We start from the raw sequence: 19,465 nt of genomic DNA on the forward strand, positions 1-19,465 counted from the left end.
AAAGCTAAAAAAATAAAAGGAAAAAAACAGAGAGCTAAGCATGACTGAGAAATAGGGTTCTCATAAAGCGAAGTTGCAAAGGGTTAATTGCAATCTATAAATTTTGTACGAGGAATCCTTTCCCTATTATTATTATTATTATTATTATTATTATTATTATTATTATTAATGAATTAAAATGTATTTACTTTGTGTATGTGTGGGTGTATATGTGCCACGGTGCGTATGTAGCGTCAGGGAAAAACTGTGAGTGGTAAGTCCTCTCCATGGGTCTGGGGAGTGAACTCAGCTCATCAGGTTTGGCAGCACGTATCTTTACCCATTGAGCCATCTTGCCACCCCTGTTAATATCTTTGAGTTAAATTATCTCATTTATAAAATGAAAACATTTCTTATCAACATATAGGGTAACTATAAGATCAAATTTGAAAGCAGCATTTAGAATACTATCAGTGCCAAGAAATAAATGAGCACATTCTTACTGGCTATGTAAGACAGTTTGAAGTGTGTAACTATTGATCAGCTGTGTAAAACACATGAAGCATGTTAAAAAGCAGTGGCACAGAGAAGAAACATCAGCTTTCCTGTGTTCTGAAACACTGTTCATTTCTTAGGAGAAACATGTTTTGCTTTCAGTTTCAACACAGAAGAGCCTTGGTAAGGAAGCGTACCACAGCGACTCTCAACCATCTGTTACAAACCCACTGTACTCGAAGCCTTTCCCCTGTCCCACACTCTCAGGAAGACCTGTCTCAAGTAGGAAAACTGGGAACTGAGCTTGATTCATGTGAGGACACAAGTCAATATACCTAGAAAACCTTCATTAGACAAACGGTGAAGTGAAACCTTGCTGGCTTCCAGCTGAATCTATGCCACCAAATTTCACCTGAGTCCAGAGAATCCTCCATGCCTGCTCACCTCACAACTGCACTTTCAAAGATATGAAGAAAATAAAATGAAATATTGCTTGTCTGTCTATACCACACACATGACAAGTAAGAAACAATCGTCAAGGAAAAAAAAATCACCTGAGAAAGAAAAATCACAAGAGAACCTCTTAAGAGAATGACAGGACGGGTGAGGGTAGGAAGTGTGGGATGCAGCATATGGCCTATGAAGTTCAAAAACCCAAGATTTGCCCACATTTGTAATTAAAATACTTTAAAAAGTAATTAGTGTTTGTTTAAACTGTAAATACAGAATATGAATACCTTTATTGCTCCTCGCCAAAAACTCAAAAGGCTATGCTAAGTAGCTAACCTGATCACAACTTTAAAAATGTTTTTTTCCTGGTACATAAAGCCTTCAGTGCTGTAGTGATAGAAAACTAGAAACCTAAAATTATAATTAAATAACATGAACTAACGGGATTTTGTTATATTTGACATGTTCAACATTTAGGAGAGTAGTGACTTTGAGGCATTTTCTGAAAAGACACTGACAGTGTGTCTCTACTTAACTTCCTCAATTATAGCAAAACAAACAGCACTCATAAGGAAATACAGTCCTAAATCACCATGGAAAAAAATTGACAGTACATTTCATAACACAATAATGTGTAAATAATGTAGAAAACAATTATATTGGAAACCAAGAAGATTCCTTGAAATATGATTTAGTTTCTTGTATATAATGGTCTTTAAAGATCTGTGTTAAGTAGCAGTGCTCAGGAACTTTCTGAATAGCTTTAAAAACCATCTGAGACTACAGAATAATAGCATTTTCTCAGACTGCCTAAATGATATTATAATGGAATCTAGATAGTGATCTATTAACTAAAATTGTTTTCACTCTCTTCTTCTAATCAAGAAAAAAAATCTGCATCCTTTCCTACAAGATTACATTTAAATGAAAACATTAAAGCAGTAATAAAGATCTGCTTTCCTTTAAGGTGAATTAAAAAAAAAACACCATGTTTTTACAAAGCAAAATTCTAGTGACATTCACTCCCTTTTAAACGGTATTTAGAATTCTTAAATATATATTAAACTTGTCTGCAATCATATTAAGTTTTTACTCTATAAATACACTGCTTATACAAATACTACATAGCTTTGCATAATGGCATTGATAGAACACTGGCAGATACAGAAACTGCAGCAATTGATCAAAATTTACCAGAGTGTATTTATGATTAACTGGCTGATGTCGTCTCCCTTTTTTCCCATACCAGAGACGGGACATTTCCTTCCCAGGTCACATTAAGCTTCAGCAAATCACGGAAGAACTGTTTTCAAAAGCATTCTTCCTCTGTCAAAGATAAATTTCCAGCACCAGAGCCCTGCTACAGTGACAAAACAGTTTGCTAGCGACAAAGATTTGATTGACATGACAGAGAGCTAATCACTAAGTAGTATCCATTGAACAAATAGTCCTGAGTGGAGACTGTAAAGCTGGGGAGGGAAGAGAATGTTTCCCATGCCTAAGTTTGGTTGCACTGCACCCAAATGTGCAAAGAAAGGCTCAGAAGTTTAAAGAGGCAGAGCACATATTTCCATGGCACTAACAGAGACACTCAAAGTGTCATGGTTACAAGTAATGCACTGTGTACAATTTCCAGAATTCCTCCCAAATCACACACATGACTGCAAAGAATAAAATGTTCTTTTTATTTATTTTTATTTGTTCATATAGTTCCACAGTCCTGTTCTATTTCTTTTTTGTTAGACATTTATTCTTTGTAGCTAATAATTCTACAAAATTTAATCTTTAATGAGACTATTCATAGATAAATAAAAAGCTCATTTTATGTTTCCTAGCATATTATTTACTGAAAGATACTATATTTACTGTGGCTACATATCCTATACTTCATTAATTAGGAGTATACGGAATATAAGCAGAAGCTTATTTTTAAAATATATGTGTAAACTATAGCCACATTTAATTTAGAAGTAAACTAAAATTGCCTGGAGCTCAGTTTTAGCTATGCTATAATGGTAATGTCCAAATATTTCTTTCATTTTAAGGTAAACTATCAACTTGCTATGTATAATAAACAAGGCCATTCCCTCAATACACACTACTTTTTAACAACACACAGCACTGTGCCCCAGAGCTCAACATACAGTTAACTACTCTCTTCCCTGTACACCTCCTACGCCCCTCCCCGCTACTCTCAACCACACTCCTTAAACATAAAACATATTCTGGTCATAGTCCATCCTGTCACCACAAACTCCCATAACAAAGCCACCAAGAATACTAAAAAAACTGGGGGGGGGGGGACATTTAAAAAACCTCTCTTAAATACTAGAAATACAGAATCTTTCTGAAAGACAAAAATAGGTGCTTCAAAATGAAGTGTGATATGAAAACAAACAGAAGATAACAGGCACAGCACAGCCTGTTCTGTATGCTGCCTAGAAAAGAGCCACACCTGAGAAATGTGATCTCCCCATGTTGACTCTAGACATGAAGACTCCCTTTATTTTTGCATAGTTTCAACGGGGTGAGCATTTCATGACCAGGCTGAGAAAAGACTATGAAACATTTTTGCTTGTACTCAATTTTATTTTGGGATTACCTAGTTCTTTAATAACGATGATGAGATGTATTTAGGAAAATAGACCTAAGATCATTTTTGAGCCAGCAGCTCAGCAGACACCATGTTAAGTAAGCAACTGCAGGTCTTGGGCGTGGGGCTCACTGGAAGCATCAGGGGTGTTACACTGATGTTCTTTGGAAAAATCGAATGAGTGACTATGGCAATAAATCTAATGACAGCTGTGTAAACAGACTTGATTCCACACAACAGGAAGAAAAAAAAACATCCAGAAATGTTATAATCGAGCTTAATGGTGGAGAGGACTAAGATTAGGTTAAATGTTTACATTTATATAATCAAACTGGAGAACACTGAAAGTTATAATCAAAATCATCATATAAATAATTTAAAAACTTAAGCCATAAGTAGACTAAAATATCTGAATAATCCTTTGGGGGTTTATGTCATAAGCAGGCAACATACTTCACTTAAACTTAAGTAGATGCCTGAGCTTTGAGTGACCGAGAAAGTCTGAGGAACATCAAATACTAAAAAGAGAATCAGGGTCTAGGAAACTAAACACCGAATGAATCACCAATTTATCAATGCTTTGGTAAAGGACAGAGGTAGAGAATAAGTCAGAGCCTCTTCTGTCAACAACAATCATTTAAGAAATGCAACCCCAGCTAGGCGATGGCACTGCTGGCAAAGGTGCTTGCAGCCGGGTGACCTGATATCCAGGACCACCACGCTAGAAGGACCAACTCCTGTAATTTCTTCTGACTTCAGCAAATAGAATGGATACTTTTCAGATCCTTGTTCATAATACAATGATTATTCTTATCATTACAGGATCTAACTGTTGAAATTTGGCTAAACTTTCCCCTTTTTTCATGGGAGCGAACTTCTCCTGGTCAGTTTGTCTATAGCTCACTTATAAATCTCTAACACTTTCGCAGCTCCTGTCCCCTCCAGGTCTTTCTATCTCCCCCTTCTTCCATCAGATTCCCTGCACTCTGCCCGAAGTTTGGCTATGAGTCTTAGCATCTGCCTCGATACCCTGCTGGGTAGAGTCCAACACAGCCAAAAATTCTGGGCCGAGGGGATCCTGTAGAGACTGATGAAACAACCAAGGACCATGCATGGAGAGGACCTAAACCCCCTACTCTGATGTAGCCCATGGGCAGTTCAGTCTCCATGGAGGTTCTCTAGTAAAGGGAGCAGGGACAGTCACTGGCATGAACTTGGTTGCCTGCTCTTTGATCACCTTTACCTTAGCCCACAGAGAAGAGGATCCAGACAGTCCTGAAGAGACCTGATAGGCCAGGGTCAGATAGTAGGAGAGGAGGACCTCCCCTATCAGTGGACTAGGGGAGGGACATAGAGGTGGAAGAGAAAGGGAGGGTGAGACCGGGAGGAGATCAGGTAGGGGTTACAGCCAGGATACAAAGTGAATGAATTGTAATTAATAATAGTAATTGAAAATAATAATAAAAAATAAAAATTAAAATTAAATCTCTAATACTGCACTTTCTTCCTACTGTCCTTTTATTTCTAATTCGGAAATCCCTACATCTTCTATGTACAGTCACAAGATTTAATATCTGTATTTTGTAGATGAAGTATTTTTGAATATGTCTTTAAATTTTTCCTATTTAAACTGTACACCTTAGCAATTTTGAGTGCCATGAATAAAAATGTTTTAACAAATCTCAGAACAGCAATGAAGGGTCTGGAAAGAATCTATAATGGTAAACAACGAAGTTAAGGCAAATTGTTCTGGGAAATGATTAAAAGGAATGATCAGTCCATCTTTCTGCATTATTGCCATATATCCAAAACTTGGCTTTTCATTACTGATGTTCCCTTGAAGAAGGATAAACACAAATAGATAAAACATAGCAACAAAAGACTTTCTAAGGGAACTGTTCTAAGATGAAAAACATTGATCTTTCAGGTCATAAATTTTCTATCACTGATGTTAAAATGAAAGACTAGTATAAAACACAAAGTGAGAACAGAGACAGCAGAAAAGTATACTTTCTAGCTTATAAATCCACATCCAGAATTCATGAAATTTATAGCTAACACCATGAACCATGTACACCAGTTGTCCAAACACTCTGAAGAGTGACCTAAGTGGCGGAAGGGTCAGCGTTTATGTATTTAAACTCCCATTCCTTGGTCGCATTACCCATATTCAAGTGCTCTAGTCACAAGGAAGTGCATGAGACCACACAGTGCTGTTTCTAGCTGCTACAAAACAAACTTTTCCTACTACTTTTTGTTTTGAGTACATTTTCCTAGTACAAATGAGGAGGTACTAACTTATTTCCTCTTGTAATTAACTTTTATTGTTATCTTAAAACTTATACACATCACTGCTGTAAATAAAATGGGTGTCTTGCTAAATAATGCTATTTTTCTTTGTCCTATAATTATTTCAGTGTTATTATATAACCCGCTATCACAATCAAATAAGACACAAACACCTGTTAGATTTATAGTTGCCTTATTTACTGTGTGCTGGGCAGATATTCTACCTACACTGTCTCAATAACCTCAACATCCATCTCCCAGTCCAACACCATCCGCCTTAACCATTTCTATTTGGCCTACCTTCCATCCATAATCCCAAAATACTTGCTTTTATTTTTCATCTTGGTGCTTTCTCCATCCATGCAATCCTTGGAATCCTTCCTCCTGGTCCACATGGTTCCTTCTCCATGCTAACCCATCCTAGCTCCTCCTGCCTTTCTATCTGTTTTCCATGATTCTCTTGTTCCCAAAGCCTGGGAATCTTAGACACACCTACACCATTCTGCTCTGCCCAGGTTTTAGGCCTTCTAACCAACAATCAGTTACCATGTGGCCACCATCCACAGCACAGGGAAGCATGTGCCCAGCACTCCCCAGGGATTTCCTTCCTGCCTCTTTGCTACCCACCTCAATTTTTAGGAACCCTGAAAACCTATGCATTTCAGCTGCTTCACTCTATTGACTTCAGGCCTTTCTCTTGTATTGCACAACTGATCTATGAGATTCATCCACATGATTGCTTATATTATTAGACATTTCTTTTTTATTGTTGTATTACTTAAAATTCTACAAATACCTGTAAATATATATATCTATTCTGCTGAGAGTAACTTAGGTCACTTCTAATTTAGAGCTATTACAAATAAAGCTGGAATTAAGAATAATAATTTATTACTTAAATATTAAAATAAATGTACAATATATGTGATTTCTTTCCCTTCATTATATTGATGATTTTGCATGTAACAAACATAATAATGTTAGACAGTTAAAACCAGCAACATAGCTTAAACAGAAGACATATCATGTATATTGTAATTATTATACATGCTAAGTACACACACAGTAAACTCATACACACAAGTAACAACAAACTTTAACCAAATGGATAATATAATTTGACTCCACTTATTATCACATTTTAGTATCTGCTCTGTGTCTAATAACATTAAGAGATTAAGATAAAAATCCCAAAACAATAAAAGTGTTGTTACCCTAACAATATCCCAAGACAAAGCATAAAAAAAATGACATATTCTTAAAAATTTTTATCTACAGGGGGCTTTGAAAAAGGCTCATCAGTATTAACATCAACATTGTTTACAAACTCACTAAATTTAAGCACATAAAAATCTCTATTCTTTTATAAAGTTAGTAATAACTTATTGCCCTAATATTAATATCCCCAAATTCATGTTAAGATAAAGCTTGCTAGGTATGAAACTTGGAAATGATAGCTAATTTTTCTAAATATGCTAAATGGGAGTTCTTTGATGCAGGAAAAAAAATATACAGATAAATAGGGAAGTCTTTATGACAACATAATAGCAATGTTATTTCTATCTTGCCATGTTATTTTCCTTTAAATATGCTAAAATATACAAAAATTACTTTATTGTTAATGATCCTATATTTTATTGTAAAGGCAGATTATTAATGATCCTATAAAGGCAGAGTGACAAGGTGCATTAAAGTTCCTTCTCAGATTCATTCAATAAAAACATATGTGCACGGACTATAAACTAGGTCTTCAAAAAACTGCTTTTGTGGAACGAATGCTTAGTTTATAAAGAACCATAAGGCTCTCCATTCACACAAGGTAAAACGAAGCAGACAAAGTTGCTCAGTCTTGCTGTCCTTACCTCCCATTCCCGGGCTGCTGCCTCACCACTGGGATCCTCATTTGTTTCAGACTCTTCGATCTTTTTGACTACTATAAATCCAGGCTCTCTGGTATATTCACCAGTATCTTCTGCATATATTTCTGGACTCCACTGAATGAAGAAGGCATACAAGTGGTCTGTCCTGTTAGAACAAATGACTGTTAATAGGCCTAGTATTACATGCTATTAGCTAAAGTGAGAGACGTTTGTGAAATGTCTTGATAGAAGTTAAAGACTTTCAAAATACACTAAAGTCCATTATCAGGTGGACATTATCTTTAAAAACTGACTTGGCTATGACTTGTCAAAGGCTAAAAAAAGCTGTACTAACAATACTTTTGGAAGATTTTTACCTATAGAAAATGCAGAGCAATGCTTTCCTCTGGAAAGATACTAGCAGTGGGAAGAAAGTCAATGTGTAGCATTGGAATTGATAGCAGCAATACACAATGATTTCTTGCTTCAGGGATTCAGATCTTTTACAAACCTGCTTCCCCTTTCTTGTATTTTGATAACTGTAGTAAACCATATTGGTTGCTACACTCTTCAATAAACATACTTAAAATTCAAACACACATTGAAAACACATGTGTGTACTGGCTTTAATTATTTGGATAATTGAATCACAAGAACTCCCAGCTAACATGTAACAAACAATAGCAATGGTTCTAGGACTTATGCATTCATCTCCTGATCTAAAATGCTATGATACCTGACATATCAAAAGAGGATTAAGTTTTACTTTCTATCTCTCCTTTCTTTTATAATTAGGCAATTAATCACTATCAGCAATTCTCTTAAATTTTCTATCTATGGTAAAGTTCAAAATTCCAGTAATATTAACATTAATAAGAGCCAAGGCATAGCTTCTTTATATTTTCAATGAAATTTCTAATGTGGGTGGTGGTGGTGGTGGTGGTGGTGGTGGGAAAGTATTGGTTTCAACCAAGGAGAACCAACAACCTCTTCCCAACTAAGGCTGGAACTAAGAACATTAAGAACCAAATTCCATGTAAAGATTAAAAAAATAATAAAAACGAAGCAAACTAAATCTTTGTTAGATTTAACTCCAATGTTATACCTTTCATTATAATCATTTTAATATCACTGGCTTATTCATTTGGCTCTATTTCTTTCAAGTTGTGAATTATACATATGAAACTATTTTCATTACTAAAATGCTCAATGTCCGCAGTCGTTAGGAAAATGCAAATCAAAACGATCCTGAGATTTCACTTTACACCCATCAGAATGGCTAAGATCAAAAACTCAAGTGACAATACACGCTGGAGAGGATGTGGAGAAAGGGGAACCTCCTACATTGCTGGTGGGAATGTAAACTTGTACAATCACTTTGGAAATCAATCTGGCGCTTTTCTCAGACAATTATGAATAGCACTACCTCAAGATCCAGCTATACTACTCCTAGGCATATATCTAAAATATACTCAAGTATACAACAAGGATATTTTCTCAATCATGTTCGTAGCAGCTTTATTCATAACAGCCAGAATCTAGAAACAATCCAGATGTCCTCAACTGAGGAATGGATACAGAAATTGTGGTACATTTAGACAATGGAATACTACTCAGCAATTAAAAACAAGGGAATCATGAAATTTGCAGGCAAATGGTGGGAACTAGAAAATATCATCCTGAGTGAGCCATCCCAGAAGCAGAAGGACACACATTGTATATATTCACTTATAAGTGGATATTAGACACATAATATAGGATAAACATACTAAAATCTGTACACCTAAAGAAGCTAAGAAAGAAGGAGGACCCTGGGTAAGATGATCAATCCTCACTCAGAAAGGCAAATGGGATGGACATAGGAAGAGGGGGAAAAAAAGGGAACAGGACAGGAGCCTACTACAGAGGGCCTCTGAAAGACTCTACCCAGCAGGGTTATCAAAGAAGATGTTGAGACTACAAACTTTGAGCAGAGTACAGGGAATCTTATGAAAGAAGTGGGAGAAAGACTTGGAGAGGACAGGAGTGTCACAAGGAGACCAACAGAACCAAGATATCTGGGCCTAGAGGTCTTTTCTGAGACTGATACTCCAACCAAGGACCATGCATGGAGATAACCTAGAACTCCTGAAGTTCAGTATCCAAGTGGGTTTCCTAGTAAGGGGAGTAGGGACTGTCTCTAACATGAACTCAGGGGCTGGCTCTTTGATCACCTCCCCCTGAGGAGGGAGCAGCCTTACAAGGCCACAGAGGAAGAGGAAGACAATGCAGCCAATCCTGAGAAGACCTGATAGGCTAGGGTCAGATGGAAGGAGAGGAGGACCTAACCTATCAGTGGACTTGGAGAGGGGCATGGAGGAGATGACAGAGGGAGGGTACAGCGGGGATACAAAGTGAATAAACTGTAATTTATATAAATAAATAAATTATAAAAATAGAATCTTGTAAGTAAATATATATTTTGAAGCTTATATGTTACCTTTCTTGTGGCACTGCAAACCAATATTCATGTTTCTTATCTCTCTGTGCATATTGTTGCATTGTGGCACTTGCTTGAGATACAAATGTTTTCCTCATCGGTTTTCCAACTCTTAGACATAAGAATTTATGTAATCGATGCCTTCTCTTTTCTTTTAACAGTGAAGAGCCTAGAAGTGATATGCAAACAGTAGCCATTCAGTTCTCACAGAACATACTGAAGTAGCTTAAATGAAGCAATTTTACATCCTAGTTTCTCAATGTAAAATAATACATCTTACTGGTACATGGGCACACTTATTTAACTACCTGTACTTTTTTTGCATGGAATATATAGTTACTGAAACAGCAAGATTAAATGAAAGAGCCAACTTAGTGAGTTAAATTTTGTCGAGGGCTATTAGGAAAAAATTCAAAGCTCAGAGACTCTTCAATAAATTGTGAATAATAGCTTTGCTAAACTGCATATACATGTAAAATGGTCTGTATATTCTTTATTAGTCTTTAAAAATCACATCTCAGTAAGTATCTAAATGGCTATTTTAATACACCTATTCAAATAAAAAATTTAATGAAATCTCTAGTCTTTTCATACATATAAACCAAGGCGTGAGAAATCAACAATATACTACTAGCTGCAATGCAATGTTTGGACAGTTAATTATATCTAAGGCACCTCCAACCAGAGACATAAATTATTTGGAGTTGGACAGCATGATTACATCCAGGAACAAGGACATTAGCAGCACCTCTTGGAGGACAGTGCACTTGGCGAGAGATTCCCTGCTAACAGTCATGTCCCCCACCCCATCTCCATGGCTCTAGCATTAATAACTGGCTAAAAGAAGGGATGCTTGCCATTCTTTCCATCACTGCATCCTACAGTTTAATATTTACTATAGTGTTTTTCCAGCTTTGTAGTAATAAAGTACTTTAATAACTATTGTTATTAAAACTGGTCATTTAAAATTAATAGTTGCTTTATTAAAAAGAAGAAACCATGACCCAGACAAAGGTATCTGAAACTATCTACTAATTTTTCTTTTTTCAGTATTTGGTTATAATAATCTATTATATATTAATTCTCATAACTATAAAATAGCTTACCACATTAGTCATGATCAGAAACCACTTTGTTAAAAAGTGGTTTCAAAGGTGTCAAAAAAAAAAATCAGACAAATATCATGTACAAAGATCACCATGCCAACATTACTTATATCAAAGGGAATGATTGCCTTAACAATATGAATTGTTAAAAACAACAGATACATGGTTAGATAAATTATAGGAGCAATAAAACCACATTTTGAAAACACTATAATGAACATGTAACAGTGTACAGCACACAAATGTTAAGCAAAAGAAGGCAGGAAATAGCACTATATATAGGCACAATCTTGAATTTACATTAAAATCTGGATGTAAATATAAATGCAAATATTAGTCAAAACCAAAAGTGCCTTTCAAGGATCAGCAAGAATGATAATACTTGATCATCCTTGTGATAAATTCCAGGTAATTTTAAAAATTGTTTTAATTTCCCATATTTGACAATGTTTCCTAGTAAGTATTCATTGTGTTCTGAATAAAGGAAATATAGCATAGAAGACATAGTTCACCCATGACAGAAACTGCTTTCAGTAAGTGCATTCTTTAATAATTATTGAGTATAATCTTAGGTTTTCATATTATCTCAGTTGGATGACACAAAGAAATTCAGTATTTTAAGACTGAAAGTTGCAGTTCATGCTTAAAACGCCAGTGTTTTGAAGACAGAAGGAGGATCAAGGCCTGTCTTCCTGGGACAGGAGAGACCTTGTCTGAAAACATTAATATTTCTTAGGCTTTTTGAAACAGACAAGACTGGCCTCACAACTAAGGGAATGTTCTGGCCCTGGCCTCTGCCAACAGGTACTGGAACTGCTGGCAATTCCAAGTATTTGCATCATCACTGATGGAGCCAGACCTTTCTGAATTTCTGAGAGAGATGAAAATGATACACAGCAACTGTAGAAAACAAGTGGATCCTCTGAAAAGGAAGCCGTTATGATGTGATCTAGCATTTCCTATTTTTGCATGCCCTCCCCCCCCAAATCCTGGAAAGACGGACTCAAGTAAATATTTGTACAAAATCTGTTCACAGAAGTATGATTTAAAATACTATACAGATGACTGAATTTTCTTTGCATCACCCAGATGCCTTCATACTGCTGGCAAATAAAATGACATATTATATGCAGAAATGTTAATTCTTTAGCCTTAAAAAAGACAGGAAATTCTGTCTTCATGTCTTAGGCATGAAGCTAAGTGAAACATGCGACTCAGAACTGTGTAGGTTCGACTTATGTGAAGTGCCTGGCGGGAAGAAAGACACAGAACACATCGGTGATGACCAGGACAAGGGAAAGTGGCAGATTATTGCTCAGTCAAGTACTGTTTTCCTTTGAGAAGATGATAAAATGGTAAATTTTATATGTCCATTTTATCACAATAAAGTCAAAATAGTAAATTTTACTTTTTTTAAAAGTATTTCAGTAAAATTAAAACTTTAAATTAGAAAAGTAAAAAAGCTCATGTATAAAACTGAATTAATGAGCAATTCCTCAAAGGAATTGAGAGAATGTCTCCACGTTATTTAAGCCATAGCTACTTAAGCCATAATGCATTAAGCAAAAGCACACTATATTAGAAACTATTATAATTCTCATATTACTAGAAAGTAAACTAAGACAGAAGTGGTAACTTTTACCAAGTGTTTGTTTTTAAAAGAAACCATTTAATTAGATGAGGACATACAAAAATTATACAAGTAGATTTTTATGTCCAACAGTGTTTCCTAAAATAAAGTACTTGATTAAAACCTTGGCAGTTATTAACTGCAATTCAGATATTATGTATGCAATAATAAAAATCATACCAAGACATTAAAAAGAAAATGAACCAATCAGCGTATTATGCAGTGTGGGTGATACTGTTCCTAACATGAACTTTATAGCGACCGCAGTGAGACAGGAGTGCTTACAGACGGCAGAAAAAACACCAGAGACCAGGCACTGCATAGCAAGCTCCCAGAGTAACGCCGAGAACCATTTGATTCTCACTGGGACTGAGGGGAAAGAAAGCAACATGCAATAAAATAACAACTTTACTGCGCCCCTAACACCTACCGTCTGTCTGTCCATCCGCAGGGGCACTTTCGTTTTTATTCTCCCTCTGTGACACCTGCTGAATAGTGTCTCTCTGCTGCTTAGCTTGCTGCATAGAGTGAGATTTCCAGAGTTTGCGCAGCTCTTCCACTTCTGTCTCTGAGTCCCGTTTCTGCTCTGACCCTCGTTTACTCTTCTGAACACTTTGCTTTTCTTTAAGTTCCACCGTTCCTCTAGAAGACACATTTTCCTTCCCGCCATCCTGTGGGAGTGAATTTTCATGATGGAAAGAATCCTGGTCATGGTGACCTTTTACATTTGGGCCTTGTTCTTCAGGGTCTGAGGCTTCTTGCAGTTTTTCTGTAGCCTTGTCTCCTTCCTTGGTGGCTATTTCCAGAATACTTAAATCAGTTTCATGAGATAAAGCCCCAACTTCATTTGAAGAATGTCCAGTATTTGACTTAATGTGGTCAGGAATAGTAGCAGACTCTGACGTGGCTGTCGAGGATTCTACTTCAATCTGACTGACAGTTTGCACAGACTCAGAGGATGCGTCAGATGATTTATCTTGTCGCAGCTCTGAAGAGAGGAGCTCCTCGCGGATAGGGGAGAGTTCAGACTCTGTGAAGACGTCTTCAGAGAGAGACTCCTCGGTACTCCTGGGAGCAGTGCTGGCACTGTCATTACCAGGATCACGGACCCTCGAGTCCATTTCGTCAGCACTGACTCCTTTCATTTTCTTTGAATGGCAGAAGCCCCTTCCTGACAACGGATCTATTTCTCTGTTATTAAATAAAATAAAAATTATTAGACATTAAAAACAGTAACATTACCTTCCACAACCAAATAATAAATAGTGTCACAGAAGAGGCTTTTCAAAAAAGGCAAAGTTTAGCTCTCAACAGAATACAGGAATACCATGTTTTTTATATATACCACGAAATTGCATCACGACTGTTCATCAGCTGTTTAGTATTTGGGAAACATCAATGTAAGAGTTCCTTGTAAGTACACTACAACAAAGTCTGATGACACAAGTTCTTGATGAAATTGTAATAGTGAACTAAAACATTCATTGGTAAAATAAGAACAGAATATTTCAGTCTATCACACACACAGGCAGTGCTTATTTGTATGCAAACAGATTAAACTAAAATGCATAGATAAGGAAAAGGTTAAAACCAACCTGCAGCAAAACAGTTACACAGTATCTTTATGCTAACAACTCAGAACAGTTCTAAGAGAATCTGTTCAGTGGACCTAAGATGTTAGACTCTGGCTGTTTTACACCTGGCTCTCACTTCCACCTTTACTGGCATTGGTTTAGGTAAACACCAATGTTCACAAGATGTAAGTTCTAGAAATAAACATCATTTAAAGTTAGCAATTTAGAATGACAGTTAAAGTTGCTTCATAATAAACAGAAATTCTTGAAGTCTCAGTGGCAAAGTATCAATATTGTGCTAATATATGCTTTATATGCTAATATATGCTAACATGTGGCTAAAGAACAAAAATATACCAAATAGAAAGACTAAAAATAAGACAAGATTAGTGGCCTTCTATGGACATTAAAGCAGAATAAGCCTCCTATTTAGCTTTTTTGTGGTCTTCAAGTTTTTGTACAAAATACATATTTTTTTTTCTAAGTGATATGTGTAAAAATGTATTTAGCTTAAAGATTTAGTTGAACTGTCTTCTGTTTCTGTACTGGATTCATCTTTAAAGAAATAAAAGCATCTAATTGGTGATATTGAATATGCAATGGTGCCATCTATTGGTGATTCGTTTAAACTGCAGCCACAGGGTCAAGGAAGTGGGCACAAACTTTGGGGGATTTCATCTATAAATGTAATATAATCAAGAGACTAGCTGCTAAGAGATTTAAAAACACACAAACAGAAGAAACTAACAGGTGAATTTCCTAGCTTGAGATTTAATATTCTGAGGCTAAACACCAATGCTAATGGTACTGTATTACTCAACACAGTTCAAATAGTACCTTGGAAACCCATTAACATCTTTACCTAACTTTTGGGAAACAAAACATTACTTGCAAAGCCATTCGCTGCATTTATCTTGTTTGCAGACAAATTCCGATTCCAATTAACATACAAACCAAGACTTCAGGCTATTTCCTTCCGGTGACATTGTTTAAAATGCTTGGACCCAGGTTCCCATCCTCCCAGGTCACATGCTAAATGATAACCACTTAACAGGCAAGGAGCACTAGACGTTCCTTGCAGAGCAGCACAAAACAGAACTAAGCAGCTTTCCTCTTTCCCTCTGAAGCGAGTCCTCCAGTCTGCGGCTCATCTCCACACATCAGCTCAGTAATTGGGGCTTGGTATTTTCTTTTGTTTATTTTGTTTTCCTGAAATTGGCTTTGACTGACAACTTAAAAATGTATCTAGTTGCTTAAGAGTATTTTTTTTTTTAGATTGGAGTCATTTTAATTGAAAACAATGCATAGATACAACACACACACACTAAATAAATTCAGCCTCCTCACTCCGCATAACGTTACTTATAATCATGTTTTTTGGGTTGATCATTTGGTAGACTTAAGAGTACTTTTTATCCTAGAAATTATTTATGTTTCTAAAGATTATTTTATAAAGCCAGAACAGTATCTGTCACTAGAGGCTGAAATGGACTCTTTTCCACGAAGGTGTTTTACCCTATCGCAGGCATCCTCGTAGCTCACATACTATACCTGAGAAAAAATAACTTGCTCCTTTTCCATTGTAACTCCCCCCCCCCCCCACCAAGGCCTAATTTTTAAACTGGAGTAAGACTGTAAATTATTTGTTTTCAAGTTAAGATTAAACCTATTGTTTTAAACAGTTGTCAGTCATGTATGGAGTGGGAGGGAGGCTCTTTTCTGTTACACGCCATTGTCTCTGTTCTATCTTTTCTTTCTCAGTCTTTTATACCTCTGCTCATTCCTCTGGTCATGCATATCACTTTAGAGGCTTAGCATGACACTGGAGTCTCCTATCTATGCTATGCTATCACACAAACTCCCACACCTCCACTCCCAAAGTCAACTCTTCATTAGTGCAGCCTGGAGGTTTCTCACTTTCATATTTTACACTTTATGCATCCAGAAGTGCAACTGTAAATGTAAACGTGCTACTACGGCGATGCCAGGTCTTTATCCATGGCACACTCAAACCCCACATGCTGCTCTGTATGTACCTGCATGGTACTTGACAGTCACTATCTTTGCTAATAATACAGAGTGTGTAAAATTTTTGATTTTGTGTCTAAATAACAAAGGTCTGATAACCACTAAATTACATGAATACTTCAGGTTACTTGTCAAATATCTGATTCTTTGACCAAATGAATACAAATCTAACAAAATTACTAACTATATACTTGGCACACTAAGAATGAACTATTCAATAGTGCTTAAATTTGTGTTTCATTAATGACAATGAAGAGCAGTTGCAATAAAAATAATAAAATAAGAACATTAGAAAAGGGTCAATATATAGATGCAAAAATAAAAAAGAAAAGAAAAGCTGCGATGAATTGCACATTAACACACTTACGTGGGCAATGATTCCTTTATTTTGCTATCCAAAATTTCTTTGTACATGGCAGCTGACATCACCTCTTCCATTGGACACATGATGCCATAGTCCTCACAGCCATTCTCTTGAACCAAGGGGTCTGTTTTATGTGGATCAAACATTATATTATTTGGAGTGACTAGCAGGACGCCACTGACTGTGCCCTAAGGTGGAAAAAAAAAGTATCATTCAATCTTCAATGTTCATAATTTCAGAACAGATTTGAGATACCTCTGCTACACTTTTATCTGATTTCTGGCCATCTACTTTATACATGGTAAAGTCAGACACTGTGTGCTCTCATGAAAACTTGCTTTTCTAGTAAACTTTCATCCTCAGCTGACAGAGAATGCAAAAAATACCATGTTCTCCCTAAAAAAAAAAAAAAAAAAAAAAAAAAATTCATGTAGGAATTAAGTTTTACAAAGTAAAATAGTGGCTAGATTATGAAGAAAACACACTGCATGAAGCCTCGTTTTGCGGGAATCTGCCTATCACCTCTCGTGTTCTTCTCCCAATACAAGTACCAAATATGAGCATTGTGTAAGCCTGTTCAAATTGTGTACAAATGGTTGATTCATTATTAGTGGTAAAGGAATAATTTCATAGAAATATTGTTTGAAAAAAGAACTATTTTTGCTTGAAGCTATGGGACCTTCAGTATGCAAAGTTTCAGGGCACATTTAAAAAAAGTCTTTAAAGTTGGCAGATTAGTTAAAACTCATATTGAATTGTAACTATTCTTTTCATTCACCATTAAAGACTATGAATTTTAACTGAGTTTATATAAACAGTGATATAAATCTTAAGAGTCTACTCTCTTTATACATCAGTGTACAGACAGTGGACAGCATTGCTGTGAATACTTACTGCTTCATGTATAGCATACTCTGTAAACTGCTAACCTGATGCTCACTACCCGAGCTCTAAAATAAGACACAAGTTCTATTTGACAATGTGGAAACAAAGGGTGGGATAAGTGGGCAATTTGTCCAAAAAAACAAAACAACAGGATGCAAAGTCTGGGTAGTACGTTCTTTCACCACACTCCTTAGTGTCCAAGTCAGAAAATATATACATTCCAAATCAAGTGTGAAACATCCCTTACTCTTGTTCCAAGCTATATTTAATGCAAAAAAAGTAAAAAGACTGACAAATTTCTGAAAATTAAGCAATAATTTAAAGTCATCTTGCTTTTTCCTTAAGTGTCAGGGAAAGAGAAAAACAGGTACCCTGCTTGATTTGTTATCACACCATTTTTCAAGTCCAAGCACAGGTACAGTCAACTTAAAAAAAAATGCAAAGTAACTTATGACCAACGCTGCCTTCTACAGGACTACGCAGAGTCAGTTTGACGGACTCCCGATGAAATCTCCTGAATGAGAGAGAAGTGACTAGCAGACAGTATAGGCACAAAAGACTTAGAGTAAACCTGTGTAACACCACAATAAGAAGTACATATGTGGACATTTTGGTGGCAGAGATGTTCTAAGAGAGTTCAAACAGCACTTTAGGAGTATTATTCACTGTGTGCAGGTGAGTGCTTCCATGCATATATTACACGTGAGCATATGTGCTAGAACACGTGCAAGGAGCATTCTGCTCCCAAGGGTCTTTACCCACTGGGCCATCTCCAAGGCCCCTAGTCAGCACTTCTTTTAGTTCAGACAATGAATGTCCCAAAGAGGAGTAACTTTATATACACTTTAGCCTATTTGGCCTTTGAGCAGCATTTTCATTTGCAGCAATTTATATTGCTAAAACACATACCAACCTAAGCCATCGTTTCTTGGGTTTTGTGTTTGTCTATTTTTGGAACTAGTGAAGAACGAATCTAGAGCATCATGCATTCAGAGCAAGTATTCTCCCACTGAACTACAATCCCGGCCCTTAGCAGATACACTTCATAACATCAACATATCCCATACTACGTTTTAGAGAACTTTCAGGAGATAATTCTAAGTAGCTACAAATGAACAAGAGGTTCAGTGCAGTGAGAATGCTTCGAGTTCTGTGTACACATTAGTGCAACCAAAGGGTTTTCAAGTTACTTCTATTTTCAGGAGTAAACTAGGTGACGCCTCCCCCACTGGGTTTGGTCTGCTTTAACTCTGTAGGAATCTACTCTGGGACCAAGCAGTGCAGAGGGACACCCTTTAAACTTCTTTCCTCGTGGTTATGTTTACGAACATTTCAAGAATTTACAATTTCAAGCTCTTTGGACTAAAAGTTTAAAACCATTCACTACTCATAAAAACACACTTTATAAAGAAAGGATAGAAGGGATAAGCCATATTAACACTTCTCAAAAGAAGTCCAGTATCCACCATGGTGGAATTCAGGGCAAAGATTCCCAAGATTAATGTGAGTTTTTCATGATGAGTCAATTCCTCAAGACAACATAAAAATTATAAACATTTCTACATAGAATAGCACTTTGAAAAACATGAATTATAAACTGCTAGAACTGAAAGCAAAAAACTACTTTTTGCAATAAGATAGTTCCACATTACTGTCAATAATTTACAAAAAGAAAGGAAGGAAGGAAGGAAGGAAGGAAGGAAGGAAGGAAGGAAGGAAGGAAGGAAGGAAGGA

The 19,465-nt window shown here is 36.3% G+C and overlaps 1 protein-coding gene across 9 annotated transcripts in view; it reads right to left on the minus strand.

Annotated features, from left to right (window-relative positions):
* Positions 1-19,465, minus strand: part of Oxr1 (oxidation resistance 1) — a 432,963-nt gene that overhangs the window by 23,892 nt on the left and 389,606 nt on the right. For 7 of the 9 annotated variants that reach the window (XM_055626276.1, XM_055626277.1, XM_055626278.1 and 4 more), the window contains 4 exons: positions 16,850-17,034; positions 13,311-14,071; positions 10,145-10,313; positions 7,669-7,831 (listed from right to left, as the gene is read on the minus strand). In XM_055626276.1, coding sequence (XP_055482251.1) covers positions 7,669-7,831; positions 10,145-10,313; positions 13,311-14,071; positions 16,850-17,034 — 1,278 coding nt within the window. Of the gene's footprint in view, positions 1-2,118; positions 2,295-7,668; positions 7,832-10,144; positions 10,314-13,310; positions 14,072-16,849; positions 17,035-19,465 lie in introns of those variants that run through there. The other 2 variants (XM_055626283.1, XM_055626282.1) reach the window with 1 other exon arrangement.

Source organism: Psammomys obesus, unplaced genomic scaffold (genome assembly GCF_907164565.1).
Source record: "Psammomys obesus unplaced genomic scaffold, mPsaObe1.curated_primary_1811, whole genome shotgun sequence".
NCBI classification, from domain to species: Eukaryota; Metazoa; Chordata; class Mammalia; order Rodentia; family Muridae; genus Psammomys; species Psammomys obesus.